This window comes from Ailuropoda melanoleuca, chromosome 14, assembly GCF_002007445.2.
Source record: "Ailuropoda melanoleuca isolate Jingjing chromosome 14, ASM200744v2, whole genome shotgun sequence".
Lineage (NCBI taxonomy): Eukaryota > Metazoa > Chordata > Mammalia > Carnivora > Ursidae > Ailuropoda > Ailuropoda melanoleuca.
In genome coordinates, this window is record NC_048231.1 from 6,654,743 (window position 1) to 6,670,979 (window position 16,237).

The following is a 16,237-nucleotide window of genomic DNA, read 5'->3' on the forward strand; positions in this document are numbered from 1 at the left end:
GACTCAAACTTCAAAATTTACCACAAAGCTGCAGTAATCAAGACAGTGTAGTACTGGTATAATGATAGACATAGAGACAAATAGAAGAGACTAGAGAGTCCAGAATTAACCCTCTGCATTTATGGTCAATTGATTTTTTTTTCTTCAAGATTGCCAAGACAACTCAATAGGAGAAAGAAGAATCTTTTCAACAAGTGATGCTGGGACAACTAGTGGATCTTCACATGAAAAAGAATGAATCCAGACTCCTAACTTGCATCATATACAAAAATTAGTCAAGATGTATCAGAAATATAAACTTAAGTGCTGTAACTGTGAATCTTAAGAGAAAATATATGTGTAAATCTTTGTAACACTGGATTAGGCAATGGTTTCTTAGATACGACACCAAAGACTTAATTAACAAAAGATAAACTTCCATCAAAATTAAAATACTTTGTGCTTCAAAAGACACTCTTTTTTTTTTTTAATTTTTTTTAAAGATTTTATTTATTTATTCAACAGAGATAGAGACAGCCAGCGAGAGAGGGAACACAAGCAGGGGGAGTGGGAGAGGAAGAAGCAGGCTCATAGCAGAGGAGCCTGATGTGGGGCTCGATCCCACAACGCCGGGATCACGCCCTGAGCTGAAGGCAGATGCCCAACCGCTGTGCCACCCAGGCGCCCCTCAAAAGACACTCTTAAGAAAGTGAAAAGATGGGGCACCTGGCTGGATTAGTCAGAGGGGCATGCAACTCTTGATTTTGGGGTCGTAAGTTCAAGCCCCCAGTTGGGTGTAGAGATTACTTTTTTATTTTTTTATTTTTTTTTAAAGATTTTATTTATTTGACAGAGAGAGACAGGCAGCGAGAGAGGGAACGCAAGCAGGGGGAGTGGGAGAGGAAGAAGCAGGCTCCCAGCAGAGGAGCCTGATGTGGGGCTCGATCCCAGAACGCTGGGATCACGCCCTGAGCCAAAGGCAGACACTTAACGACTGCGCCACCCAGGCGCCCCAGAGATACTTTTTTAAAAATTTTTTTAAAAAAGAAAGTGAAAAGGTAACCCACATATGGGAGAAAAGACTTGTAAATCATTTATCTGATAAGGGTCTAGTGTCCAGAGCACATAAAAAGCACAACTCAAAAATAAACAGACAACCCAATTTAAAATGGGCAAAGGAGGGGGCGCCTGGGTGGCTCAGTCGTTAAGTGTCTGCCTTCAGCTCAGGGCGTGATCCCGGGGTTCTGGGATTGAGCCCCGCATCAGACTCCTCTGCTGGGAGACTGCTTCTTTCTCTCCCACTCCCCCTGCTTGTGTTCCCTCTCTCGCTGCCTGTCTCTCTCTCTGTCAAATAAATAAATAAAATCTTTTAAAAAATAAATAATAAAATAAAATAGAATAAAATGGGCAAAGGAAAGACCCCACCAAAAAGGAGAATTACAGACCAATATCCCTGATGAACATGGATGTAAAATTCTCACCAAAATACTAGCCAATAGGATCTAACAGTACATTAAAAGAATTATTCACCACACCAAGTGGGATTTATTCGTGGGCTGCAAGGGTGGTTCAACACCCACAAACTAATCAATGTGATACACTACATTAAAAAAAGAAAGGACAAGAACCATATGACACTCTTAATAGATGGAGAAAAAGCATTTGACAAAGTACAGCATCTTCTCTTGAATAAAACTCTTCACAGTGTAGGGATAGAGGGAACATGCCTCAATATCATAAAAGCCATATATGAAAAGCCCACAGCAAATATCATTCTCGATGGAGAAAAACTGAGAACTTTTCCCCCTAAGGTAAGGAACACAGCAAGGGTGTCCACTCTCACTACTGTTGTTCAACATAGTACTAGAAGTCCTAGCCTCAGCAATCACACCACAAAAAGAAATAAAAGGCATCTGAATCGGCAAAGATGTGAAACTCTCACTCTTTGCAGATGATATGATACTCTATGTGGAAAACCCAAAAGACTCTACCCCAAAATTGCTAGAATTCATACAGGAATTCAGCAAAGTGGCAGGATATAAAATCAATGCACAGAAATCAGTTGCATTTCTATACACCAACAATGAGACAGAAGAAAGAGAAATTAAGAAATCAATCCCATTTACAATTGCACCAAAAACCTTAAGATACCTAGGAATAAACCTAACCCAAGAGGTAAAGGATCTGTACTCAGAAAACTATACAACACTCGTGAAAGAAACTGAGGAAGACACAAAGAAATGGAACGATGTTCCATGCTCATGGATTGGAAGAACAAATACTGTCAATGTCTATGCTACCTAGAGCAATTTATACGTTCAATGCAATCCCTATCAAAATACCATCCATTTTTTTCACAGAACTGGAACAAATAATCCTAAAATTTGTATGGAACCAGAAAAGACCCTGAATAGCCAAAGGAATGTTGAAAAAGAAACCAAAACTCATGGCATCAGATTTCCGGACTTCAAGCTGTATGACAAAGCTGTAGTCATCAAGGCAGCATGGTAATGGCACAAAAACAGACATACAGATCAATGGAACAGAATAGAGAACCCAAAAATGGACCCTCAACTCTATGGTCAACTAATCTTCGACAAAGCAGGAAAGAATATCCAATGGAAAAAAGACAGTCTCTTCAACAAATGGTGTTGGGAAAATTGGACAGCCACATGCAGAAGAATGAAACTGGGCCATTTCCTTACACCATGCACAAAAATAGACTCAAAATGGATGAAAGACCTAAATGTGAGACAGGAATCCATCAAAATCCTTGAGGAGAACACAGGCAGCAACCTTTGTGACCTCAGCCGCAGCAACTTCTTGCGAGACACTTCTCCAAAGGCAAGGGAAACAAAGGCAAAAATGAACTATTGAGACTTCATCAAGATAAAAAGCGTTTGGGGGGGCGCCTGGGTAGCGCAGTCGTTAAGCGTCTGCCTTCGGCTCAGGGCATGATCCCGGCGTTCCGGGATCGAGTCCCACATCAGGCTCCTCAGTTGGGAGCCTGCTTCTTCCTCTCCCTCTCCCCTGCTGTGTTCCCTCTCTCACTGGCTGTCTCTATCTCTGTCTAATAAATAAATAAAATCTTTAAAAAAAGAAGATAAAAAGCGTTTGCACAGCAAAGCAAACAGTTGACAAAACCAAAAGACAACCAACAGAATGAGAGAAGATATTTGCAAGTGACACATCAGATAAAGGGCTAGTATCCAAAATTTGTAAAGAACTTACCAAACTCAATACCCAAAGGACAAATAATCCACTCAAGAAATGGGCAGAAGACGTGAAACAGACATTTCTCCAAAGAAGACATCCAAATGGCCAACAGACACATGAAAAAATGCTCAACATCACTTAGCATCATGGAAATACAGATCAAAACCATAATGAGATATCACCTCATACCAGTGAGAATGGCTAAAATTAACAAGTCAGGAAATGACAGATGTTGGCGAGGATGTGGGAAAAAGGGGACACTCCTGCACTGTTGGTGGGAATGCAAGCTGGTACAGCCACTCTGGAAAACAGTATGGAGGTTCCTCAAAAGGTGAAAATAAGAGCTACCCTATGATCCAGCAATTGCACTACTGGGTATTTACTCCAAAGATACAAATGTAATGATCCGAAGGGACACCTGCACCTCAATGTTTATAGCAGCGATGTCCACAATAGCCAAACTATGGAAAGAGCCCAGATGTCCACTGACAGATGAATAGATAAAGAAGATGTGGTACACACACACGCACACACACACACACACACACACACACACAGTGGAATACTACTCAGCCATCAAAAAAATGAAATCTTGCCATTTGCAATAACATGGATGGAACTAGAGGGTATTATGCTGAGTGAAATAAGTCAATTAGAAAAAGACAATTATCATATGATCTCACTCATATGTGGAATTTAAGAAACAAAACAAAGGATCATAGGGGAAGAGAGGAAAAAAGAAAACAGGATGAAACCAGAGAGGGAGACAAACCATAAGAGACTCTTAATCATAGGAAACAAACCGAGGGTTGTGGGAGGGAAGGGGGTGGAGGGATGGGTAACTGGGTGATGGACATTAAAGAGGACACAAGAGGTAATGAGCACTGGGTATTATATAAGACTGATGAATCACTGAACTCTACCTCTGAAACCAATAATACAATAGATGTTAATTAAATGAATTTAAATTTTAAAAATTTAAAAATAAATAAAAACAAATTTAAAAAATAAAAATAAAATTGGGCAAAGGATTTGAATAGATATTTCTACAAAGAAGATATACAAATGGACAATAAGCACATGAAAAGATGCTCAACATCTTTAGTTTTACAGAAATACAAATTAAAATCACAATGAGATGCAACTTCATATCCACTAGAATGTCTATGATAAAAAGATGAACAGTTACAAGTGTTGGTGAGGATGTGGGGCAATTGGAATCCTCATACATTGCTGGTGGGAATGTAAAATGGTGCAGCTGCCTTGGAAAATAGTCTGGAAGTTCCTCAGAAGTAAACATAGAGTTACTTTAGGACCCAGCAATTCTACTTCCGAAGATATTACTTAAGAGAAATGAAGCATACAGTCATATAAAAGCTCATACAAGAATGATCACAGCAGCATTATTCATAAAGCCCCTCCAAAAAAGGGAAACAACCCAATGTCCATGAACTGATGAATGGATAAGGAAACTTGGTATATTCATACAACAGAATATTATTCCACCATAAAAAGAAGTGAAGTATATGGATTCATGCTTCAACATGGATCAATCTTAAAAATATTGTGCTAAATGAAATAAGTGAGACACAGAGGGCATATACTGTATGATTGCATTCATGTGAAATGTCCAGAAAAGGCAAGTCCAGAGAGAAAGAATGTAGAGTAGTGGTTGTCAGAGACTAGAGAGAGTGGTATGGGGAGTGACTGCTAATGTCTTTTTGAACATAGTAATGTTGACTAAAGGTATTATAGGAAATCCTACTAAGTTTAAATTCTGTGATCAATCAGGAATATGGAGCTTATATACTATTTTCAAGGTTATGACAAATGACATGTTTGAAAACAAACTAGAAAATTTCCTACCTTAGACGGTTTTCTAGTTCTTTAATTCTTTCAGTTAGATCCCAGTTGCCTCTTTCAAGATTCTGAATATTGGTGTTTTTCAAAGATTTAATTCTGGTTAGAGAAGCAGTAAGTTCCTCTAGGTCCTTGATATCATCTTTCAGGGACATTATCTGGAAAGACTGTTGCACATTATTTTCTTTGTAACTTTCTAGCTCATTCTTCATCTCTTGCAATGAAGTTTCCTTTATGAGGAGCTTGTTTTGAAGATTTCTTAGCTAATAAGAAAAGGAAATGTTACTTAAAATAATAATTTTGATTTTAGAAAATTCATGACTTTGAATTATTATGGGTATTTAAGTTATACATTGTTTATTAAAAAGACTTATTCATTTATTTTAGAGAGAGAGTGTGTGAGCAAGTGGGGGTTGGGCAAAGGGAGAAGGAGAGAGATAGTCCTCAAGCTGACTCCTGAGTGCAGAGCCCAACTCGAGGCTCGATCCCAGGTCCCGGAAAGATCATGACCTGAGCTAAAATCAAGAGTCAGCCACTCTATTGACTAAGCCACCCAGATGCCCTAATTATACATTATTATACAATAAAATGAAGACTTTCAAATCTAACAGTATATTCCAATGCTACACTTATTTTAAACATTATTTCAAGGGGGGCCTGGCTGGTTCAGTTGGAAGAGCTTGCAACTCTTGATCTCAGGGTCATGAGTTTGAGCCCCATGTTGATTGTAGGGATTACTTAAATAAATATGTAAATTTATTTAAAAAATAAAATAAAAACTGAAGCAGTGTAATTAAAAAAATCATATCAAAATGACACATAGGATTTGGACTAAGTGATTTTATTCTTATCAACATTAAAGTTGTTTAAATCTTGTTATAAGAGTAAATTATACCAATAATGAATTCTAGAATTCCTAGCAGAAAAGAAATACTTAACATTTTGGCCATAGATATTTGCTTTATGCTGGTTGTGAAGGGGAATGTGTTCAGAGGTCTCTCCTAAAGAGATGCCTATGTATATACCATTTGTTTCCTGGCCTTGTCTGTGCTGATCAGAGAAATGGATGGATAGGAGAGTGAGGAGAAAGAATGAAGCTTAAATTGACTATATTTTTTTAGGCAAATAAAAGAAAGAAAAAATCATAAAGTTTTGAAGACTGATGGTTTGTGAGAGGGGAAGCAACAGAAGAGAGCCACAAGCTGCTAAGTGAAAAAGACCAGGGATGTCTGGGTGGTTCAGTTGGTTAAGCATCTGCCTTCAGCTCAGGTCACGATCCCAGAATCCTGGGATCGAGTCCAGAGTCAGGCAGGCTCCCTGCTCGGTGGGGAGCCTGCTTCTCCTTCTCCCTCTGCCATTCCCTGCCCCACACTTATGCTCTCTGGCTCTTTCTATCTTCTCTGTCAAATAAATAAATAAAATCTTCTTTAAAAAAGTCTCTGCTCTTCCATCTGGTAAGTGAAGAAAGCTCACTAGATTAAGTGAGGTACTGCTAACATTCAGGGGTCAGTTAACTTTCAATTTAACCTAATTTGTTTAAATTTCTTAATAGACTGTGTATGATCCTGATAAACTTGTAAAAGAGGGGGAAAGGGGGCAAATTTGATTTGACATTATAAAAAATCATTAGCTTTATAACAGGAAAAGTGTCAGGAATATTTAGTTATTGAAAAAAAATTGCATTAATGACAAATGCTATAATTCCTAATGGCACAGGCAGTGGGAAGACCAGGCATTTTAAACTAAATTTTTAGTACAGTATGTGTATAAAATATATTCTAATTCTTAACAATTCTGTGAAATTAAAACAATAAAATGAACCTTATATGTTTTCAAAACATACCTTTACATATTCTTTTTTATTACATCACCGCTAAAAACACACACCTCAGTGAGGCTGTGGAGTTTATAGAGAAAGAAAGTATGGAAGAACAGAAAGACCTCAAAATTTGGAGGAACAAGACAAACTGTGGCCATAGGCAAGTCAGTTAAATTTTCTTACCCACCTCACATTGTGTTTGTAAGAAATAAAAATAACATATATCAAGGACCTAACATAGTGTCTCTCACATACAAAAATATAATAGACTAAATTGAAAATACAACTAAATTGCAGGTACACACTAAATTGAAGTCTGTGCTCCCTTGGAACTTGAAATTATGTCATACAAAAGGCACTCCACAAACTTTCCTAATTAGCTGCAGAAGTGAATAAGATATCCGAAATGGAGAAGAGGTGGTAGAGGGCACAGACAAGGTCATGAAGATGAAGTGAAAGATCTGAGCTCAAGCTAAAGCCCATTTCTCTTCTTCATTGCTCAGCCACATCGACCGTAAGAATCCTCTGTGCTCACTCTTCATCCACTGTAATTACACTTTTATCTCATTCTATTTCTCATCCCTTACTCTCCACCATGGAAACTCTTCTCTCACCAGTGGTCCCTTATCAGATTCAATCATTTCTTTTCAGTCATCATCATATTCCACATGTCACTAAAGCATTTGACACCACTGGCCATGCTCTCTCCTGGATATGGTCATTGGCACTTGGTATCCATTCCCACCCCATGATGTCTTCTTATTCTGCAGAACTAGAAATAAAACTTTGTTTCCAGAGCCCTTATGGGGGCCAGGATTCTCTAGGCCCATGGTTCTCAAACTTCAGCAATGCATCAGAATCACCTGGAGGGCTCATTAAAAAACAGATCGTTAGGCCTACACCCAGAGCTCCTAGCTTGGCATGGGGTCTGAGAATTTGTTTTCCTACCAAGTTCCCAGGTGATGTTCATGCTGCTGGTCTGGGGAACTATGCTTTGAGAGCCAGGCTATGCGTACTTGAGCTGCACCAAAGAGATGTGTTCCCATGAAATTTAGAATAGAGAGGAGGCCATTTTCCCACCACGAATTATGCTGATAAGCAAGGTCAAGGAGCCAGAGAAAAACATCGAATTACTTAGCTGACAGCTTCGTGGAGGTTGACAAGCAGCTGTGCCTTGTGCAGTAAAGGCTCAGCAGGGGTGTCTGGCTCAGTCTTGGGCTGGGGTCGTGGCTGGGGTTGTGATCTCAGGGTCCTGGGGCCAGCCTGAGTCAGGCTCCTGGCTCAGTGGGGAGTCTGCTTCCTCTCTGCTCCTCCCCCTTGGTCCTGTCTCTCTCTCTCTCAGATGAATAAATAAAATCTTTAAAAACTAAAAATAAATAAAATGAAGGCTCAGCGACAGTAGCAGCAACTTCCTGACCTCAGGACCTCATCCACAGTACGTGTCCTTGAACTCATTCATCTAGTCCTGGCCCCGGCTCCCACACCCAGACCTTCCAATCACTTTGTATACATAATTCTCTGCATTAAATCATTTTCGGTTTGAAATACTTAAGGTGGTTTCTGCTTTCTGCAGTGAATCCATGACTGATCCTTGGCATTTGTGAAACTCCTTTTTCTCTCCCTCCCTGATTTCTTCTTTCCAGTTTTCTTTGGTGGTTCTTTTTCTCTTGCATGGAGGCATTCCTTGTGCTGATATTAAGGAACTGTGCTAAACTGGATGTAACAAATCCTATACTGTGGCGGAGGGGGGAGTTTTAAATGACCACAGAAGATGTAAATGAATGTGTGGGTTTAAATGCATCTTACATTTTATAATTGTTCCCAGGGTTGAAAAAGAGTCTGAAATTGAATGAACACTTCCTGGCCAGCCCCACAGTCTCCAGGGTTGCCCTGACTTCATCAGACTGCTTTTTAATTCCATTTTTGGCACAGACCAATATTTTTTTAAAAATATTACTCCATTTCCCCCAAAATATGCATTATTAAAAGCTGCTCTATAGTCTTGACCCTTAAACAATTCTCAAAGGATACTACAGCCTTCCTACCATAGAGGAACATGGCTTGTAATATGAAGTTGGGTTTTTAGGACATTTAGACAAAATTCTGAATAGGAATCAGTTTTGCAGTCTGCAGTAGTGAGGAAAGGAATTCTTTAAAAAAATTACAGTATCATTAAACTAAAATTTCTTAGAATTAAACACAACCACTAGTGAAATAGTAAATTAAATTCTCCCTAGAGAAAAGGAGTGATTAGTTAAGAGAATTCACCATCACCGGTTAATAATGAAATGGTTTGGTTTGAATTTTTCTAACTTGTGCTAAATAAACCCTAGGGTCAGATTTTTCCCCCTTCTTACTTTTCATACAAGTAAAACTTTTTACTCCTATGTTAGCTATTACAAAGGAGCTATTCTTTTGTAGCATTTTTTTTTTTAACTAGGCTCCACGCCCAACATGGGGCTTAAACTCATGACCCTGAGATTAAGAGCTGCATACTCTTACTAAGTCAGCCATGGGCCCCTGTAGTGTTTTTTGTTTGTTTTGAGCATGTTCACTTCTTTCCCCAGGTATTCATTTGTCAGTTTCTACTTGTTACCAAAATATGATTTGCGACATCCCTATGTCTCTGTATTGCAGATCAGAGCCTGCTTTAAGACTGACTTAGTTAATCATAAATTTATTTACTTAAAATAATGGGCTAAGTATTTCATGAAAAACCCACTTAGAAAAGACCTTTTAATAATAAGATCAAATGTTTTAAAAATGGAAAGTTCAAAATTCATTTACATTTTTGTAAAAACATGTTAATTAGATCAGAGTCATTTTTGATTAACCCCTTTTTTAAATCCTTCCCTCAAGTTACTAGGTCTGTTCATTTTACCTCTAATATGTCTCTCATATCTATCCCTCTCTCCCCATGCCTGCTGCCTTGCTGCCTTTGTCTTGTTTTAGGGCCCCACTGTCCATCTCATGCACTGTTTGTTATAATACCTCTTACTTGGTCTTCCTGTTTCCCATCTAGCATTTAAGGCATTCTTTATTTGACCAACAAGTCTTCAGTACCTTATATGTTCCAGGCATATGCCAGGAGAAAAATTAAGAACTCTAAAATTAATTTCCCAGCTCATCAGGGAAACCAATTAGAAAACAAATAATTAGAATATAACTTAACAAGTACAATACTAGTGGTATGAACAGAATGTTCTAAGAACATAAGCAAAGGATATCTACTCTATCCTTAGTTATCATTTCAGATCATATAATATCACTCTTCTTTTAAAGGTCATATGATAACTCTATGTTTAGCTTTTTGAGTATAAAACATTTTTGAAATGACAACACTTTAGAAGGAAGGAAAGATTAGTGGTTACCAGGGGTTGAGGGTAGGAAGGAAGTGGGTGTGAATATAAAATGGCAACAGGAAAGATCTTTGTGGTCTTCAAACTGTTCAGTATCTTGACTGACTGTTTAGAACTTTATACACACACACAAATGAATACAAGTAAAACCAGGGAAATGTGAATAAGATTGGTGGACTGGTAGGCCGTGTTGCATTAATGTCAATATTCAGGTTGTTACATTATATTATATTTTGCAAAATTGACTATGGGATAAACTCAGCAAAGTTTATAAAGGATCTCTCTGTATTATTTCTTAAAACTGCATGTGCTTTTTCAGTTATCTTAAAAAAACTGCAATTAAAATTAATAATAATTGGTTCTGCTATATTTTTCTTTAGCAGCAAAATTGGCATTGCCTCCATTCACCCCCTCCAGGGGGTGCATCTACCAGGTGTCTACTATTTGCCTTATTACTAGACTAAAGAAAGAAAAAACATCTTAACTGCATAAACACAGTCATATTGCCCTCACAAATAAAAAATTTCCATGAAAAATCAAACTAAAAATACTGACAAAACACCTTAAATTTATTTTAAGTTTAACACACCAGGACTTAATATACATATTGTTTAACTCCTGTTTATTCCTACAGAAACCTATCCATCACTATGCAAGTTTTAATTCAACATCACAGTGCCTAAACTAGACAACACAATCACCAACTGAACACTTTAATATTAATCACTTCCATATCTGGCTTTTCTTAAATATAGCCCCTCTTGCACCTGTTCCTCCATTATTGGGCAGAAACACATGATAATTATTTTTGTATGTCCCACAAAGAAATAAAGTTGATTATAACAAAAAATTTTAAATTCATGCAGTGTACAGAAAAACTGCCTTATCAAGACAATTGTGTTCCTGTGGGATTAAATAATATGTTATTGGAAAAGAGAAAGCTGACTCATGCCAATGGTATTCTGTTGAAATCACTAGATTCTTTTATTTATATACCATCTAAAGGCAAGTCAAAATGAGACTTTGTAAAGCCTTTCATATATCTGCTTTATAGATTAAGAATATTTATAGTTACCAAATGACAGATGTACATGTAGAGAATTGCTTTTAAAAAGTACTTTGAGGGGCGCCTGGGTGGCACAGCGGTTAAGTGTCTGCCTTCGGCTCAGGGCATGATCCCGGCGTTATGGGATCGAGCCCCACATCAGGCTCTTCTGCTATGGGCCTGCTTCTTCCTCTCCCACTCCCCTGCTGTGTTCCCTCTCTCACTGGCTGTCTCTATCTCTGTCGAATGAATAAATAAAATCTTTTAAAAAAATAAGAAAAAAATGAAAAGTACTTTGAGGAGGCAGCTGGGTGGCACAGCGGTTAAGCGTCTGCCTTCGGCTCAGGGAGTGATCCCGGCGTTATGGGATCGAGCCCCACATCAGACTCCTCCGCTGGGAGCCTGCTTCTTCCTCTCCCACTCCCCCTGCTTGTGTTCCCTCTCTCGCTGGCTGTCTCTATCTCTGTCAAATAAATAAATAAAAATCTTTAAAAAAAAAAAAGTACTTTGAGGGTGCCTGGGTGACTCAGTTGGTTACGTGTCTGCCTTTGGCTCAGTTCATGATCCCCAGGTCCTGGGATCAAGCCCCCATCGGACTCCCTGCTGACCAGAGAGTCTACTCCTCCCTCTCCCTCTGCCTCAACCCCCTGCTCATGCCCTCTCTCAAATAAATAAAATCTTTTTTAAAAAATTAAAAATAAATAAAAAGTACTTTGAAATTCTTAAAAATAACTTACATATTTTCTTTAGACAAGGTTTAAAATGTGTGATTGTTTTTGACAATTTGGTTTAAAAGGCTTTTTATGAATTAAGGATAGACATAAACCTTAATCTAATCTAAATATGAATGATCAAAAATCCCAAATTTAGTAAATATTAGTAGGAAGTTATACTGTGGACAAGAAGAATGATGCTACCCATACTAAAACTGCTACAGTTTTCAGGCATTGGCATTATATTTTTCTGGGGGAAAAAAAGACAAATTAAGAAATTTTTCCAGTGTCATAAAATGGATTGTATCTATATAAACTCCATTTAAATTTAAGCTCTCTTCACCTCTATGCTAAAGGAGGGAAAATATTAGAATAAATAAAATTGAAAGAAATATGTTTTTATCTACATATCTATAGATATAGATACATATTTTCTATTTTGAGAGGGAAAGTGCATGTGAGTGAGGGGGAGGGGCAAAGACAGAGGGGGAGAGAGAATCTTAAGTTGGTTCCATGCCCACTGTGGAGCCTGACTCAGGGCTTGATTTCATGCCCCTGAGATCATGACCTGAGCCAAAATCAAGAGTCAGATGCTTAACCAACTGAGCCAGCCAGGTACCCCTCTATGTCTATATATTTAAATAAAGCCTGGAGTCAGGCTATTGATAGATGAGATACCAGAAAAGAGGCCCCAAGGAATAAGGCCACTGTTGTGGGCTGAGTTTTGTCCTCCCAAAATTCATATGTTGAAGTGCTAACCCCGAGTGACTCAGAATGTGACTATATTTGAGGACAAGGACTTTTATTTAATTTTATTTTTTAAAATATTTTATTTATTTGTCAGAGAGAGAGAGAGCAAGAGAGCAAGCGCACAAACAGGGGGAACAGCAGGCAGAGGGAGAAACAGGCTCCCACTGAGCAAGGAGCCTGATGCGGGACTTTATCCCAGGACCCTGGGATCATGACCTGAGCTGAAGTCAGAGGCTTAACCAACTAAGCCACTCAGGCATCCCAGGAGCTTTTTTTTTTTTTTTTTTTTGAAAGATTTATTTATTTATTTGAGAGAGAGAGAGCAACGTCAGTTGGGGGGGTAGAGGGAGAGCGAGAAGTCTCAAGCAGACTCCCCGCTGAGCGCGGAGCCCAATTCAGGGCTGGATCCCAGGAACCCAAGATCATGACCTGAGCAGAAATCAAGAGTTGCTGCTTAACTGACTGAGCCACCTGGGTGCCCCAAGGACAGGGTCTTTAAAGAGGTAATTAAGTTAAAATGAAATCTTTAGGGTGAGACATAAGCCTACATGATTGATGTTCTTATAAGAGGAGGAAATTTGGACACAGTTACAGAGGGAAGACTGTGTAAAGGCACAGAGAACAGATGCCCATCTATAAGCCAAGGAAAGAGGTCTCAGAAGAAACCAACCTTCTCACCACACACACACACACACACACACACACACACACACACACACACACACACAGTCATTATGTGAGGTGATGGAAGTACTAATTAACCTTATTGTTGTCATTATTTAGCAAAATATATGTATATCAAAACATCATATTGTCCATCTTAAACTTACATAATGTTATATGTCAATTATATGGCAATAAGTCTGGGAGGAAGTGGAAGAGGAGGAGGAGAAGTAGTAGAAGTGGAAGAAGAAACTAATCCTGCCGAAACCTTGTTTTGGATTTTTAGCATCCAGAACTGTGAGAAAAATTTCTATTATTTAAGCCACAGCCTGTGGTGCTTTGTTAGGGCGGCCCTAGCAAACTCATACACACGCCATAGCTAGCTACTTATTTGAAAAGCTGGTCAGTGTCCCACAACATCAGCATTCATAACATTTTACTTAAGCGACCACAGAGGCAGTGCTGGCATAAACAGCCAGCCTCTCTAACTACGACCGAGGGCCTCTGGGATTCAATCATGGTTATCTATAAGACTATCTCTTGTAACATATAGCCTGAGGGCACTTGAGCTCAACTAAACAATTCCTACAGGGGCGCCTGGCCGGCTCAGTTGGCAGAGTATGCAACTCTTGATCTTGGGGTTGTGAGTTTGAGCCCTACATTGGGGGTTGAGATTACTTTAATAAACAAATAAACAAAATTAAAAAAAAACAAAAACAAAATACTCTCTAGTTCATCACCAGGTGTTAAGGGAAAAGTCAGGTCATTTCCTACAAATGTGTTTTCTTTCTTTTTCATCTGTTGATGTTACTCATACGTTTCACCAAGTGTTTAATTTTAAAGATTTTATTGACTTATTTGACAGAGAGAGAGAGAGCACAAGCAGGAGGAGCAGCAGGCAGAGGGGGGAGGAGAAGCAGGCTTCTCACTGAGCAAGGAGCGTGATGCAGGGTTTGATCCCAGGACCCTGGGATCATGACCTGAGCCAAAGACAGACACTTAACCGACTGAGCCACCCAGGCGCCCCGTTTCATCAAGTATTATATAAGACTAGTGGATATTTGACATTTGGTGCAATGTTTTAAATAGGAACTCAACCTTTAAATTAAAAAATGCTTAAAGCATATAATTGATTGTTTTTACAAAAATTTTGAGCACGGCAGTTGCTAAATGCTATTTTAACATTATAACATTTAGCAGTCAACTCAAAAGCACTTAACTACATATGATCTTCAGAAGGATTTATCTGGCAAAAGACAGATTTGGGTGTAAATTAGTGCTCCTCAGTGATAAGACAGTTCAATATGGAGAAAAAAGCAAAACTGAGTTAATACTTAGAGCCCCTTATCAGAATGTTTCTCTCCCTACTTTTACAGAGGATATAATTTCCCTTGGCATTTTATTTTCAGATAATCCATATACCTCAGCTAAAAGATTCTTGTTTTTCACCAACAAACCAGTAAGGTCAGGACAGACCAGGTCAGCTGCCCTTTTGTTGTACCTCATTGGGTTCTTGGTGGGAATCACAACAGGTGGATCAAAACAAGCCTACAAAGAGAAATTACAAATTAATTAACTACACATGTACCTTATTGATCAAAACCAACAATGTTCTAACCCACACAAGCTCAAATAAGTAGCTTTAAACAGAATACAACTTTAAAATATTCATTTTGAGGTGCTGTGGGTCTCAGGAAAATAATAAGTAATATGTTGACCTAAAAGACTACTTTACATTTTTTAAAAAATTGCTACCTGATAATTTATAATGCCTTAAACAAAGCACATCTAAGTAAATATAATTTCTAAAAGTATAGGAATCAAGAAAACACATATAAGATATCTGGGGAAATTTCAACTCACATCCAATAAAACTGTTACAGAAACTTGAAATATTAGAAGGCCACTGATGAAAGATATACCAGTATTTGTTTTATTTTTGGTTACAAACCAATTCCTATGCATTATATTATTACACAAATTAATTTTTTAAAATCTGATTTCAGTAAATCAATAATTTTATGTTTCTTCCACACCTACACTGAGGGTAAAGATTAGGGCATATTTACCTGTAATACAGTTTCTTCTCCTATAATCAAAAGGGTGTGCAAAGTGTAATTGCAATTAGTATAACTTTGTTAAGAGCAAAGTTTATATGATTCAAATAAAACCAAGAAAAATGTATTAACATAAATCTCTAAGAAGTGTATAAATGTATCACATGGCGCTTAATGTACTAAAGGAACAAAATGTATTTTTCTAAAGTTATCAGGTTTTAGAATTTTATGCTTACCAAGATACCAGGAAATAGAACTGCACAAAAGAATACAAAATAACTGTTTACTAGTTAAAGAAATAAAAGAGGGGTGCCTGGCTGGCTCAGTAGGTGGAGAGTGCAACTCTTGATCTTGACATTGTGAATTCAAGCCTCAGTAGGGTGTAGAGATTACTTAAAAATAAAATCTTTGGAGTGCCTGGGTAGCTCAGCCAGTTAAGCATCCAACTCTTGATTTTGGCTCAGGTCATGATCTCAGAGTGAGACTGAGCCCTGAGTTGGGCTCTGCACCGAGCCTGGAGCGTATATAAGATTCTTTCTCTCCTTCTCCTGCTGCCCCTCACCCCTCCCCCGCTTGCACTCTCTCTCTCTAAATATATACATACATATATAAGTATATATATGTAATATATATATTAAAAATAAATTTAAAAAATCTTTCATAGGGGCGCCTGGGTGGTACAGCGGTTAAGCGTCTACCTTCGGCTCAGGGCGTGATCCCGGCGTTATGGGATCGAGCCCCACATCAGGCTCCTCCGCCAAGAGCCTGCTTCTTCC

The 16,237-nt window shown here is 38.3% G+C and overlaps 1 protein-coding gene across 8 annotated transcripts in view; it reads right to left on the reverse strand.

Moving 5' to 3' along the window:
• The window catches only part of LOC100467721 (coiled-coil domain-containing protein 170), a 46,497-nt gene that overhangs the window by 17,312 nt on the left and 12,948 nt on the right, over positions 1 to 16,237 (reverse strand). For 7 of the 8 annotated variants that reach the window (XM_034642611.1, XM_019793942.2, XM_034642610.1 and 4 more), the window contains 2 exons: positions 14,827 to 14,952; positions 5,062 to 5,318 (listed from right to left, as the gene is read on the reverse strand). In XM_034642611.1, coding sequence (XP_034498502.1) covers positions 5,062 to 5,318; positions 14,827 to 14,952 — 383 coding nt within the window. The remainder of the gene's footprint in view (positions 1 to 5,061; positions 5,319 to 14,826; positions 14,953 to 16,237) is intronic. The other variant, XM_034642612.1, reaches the window with a different exon arrangement.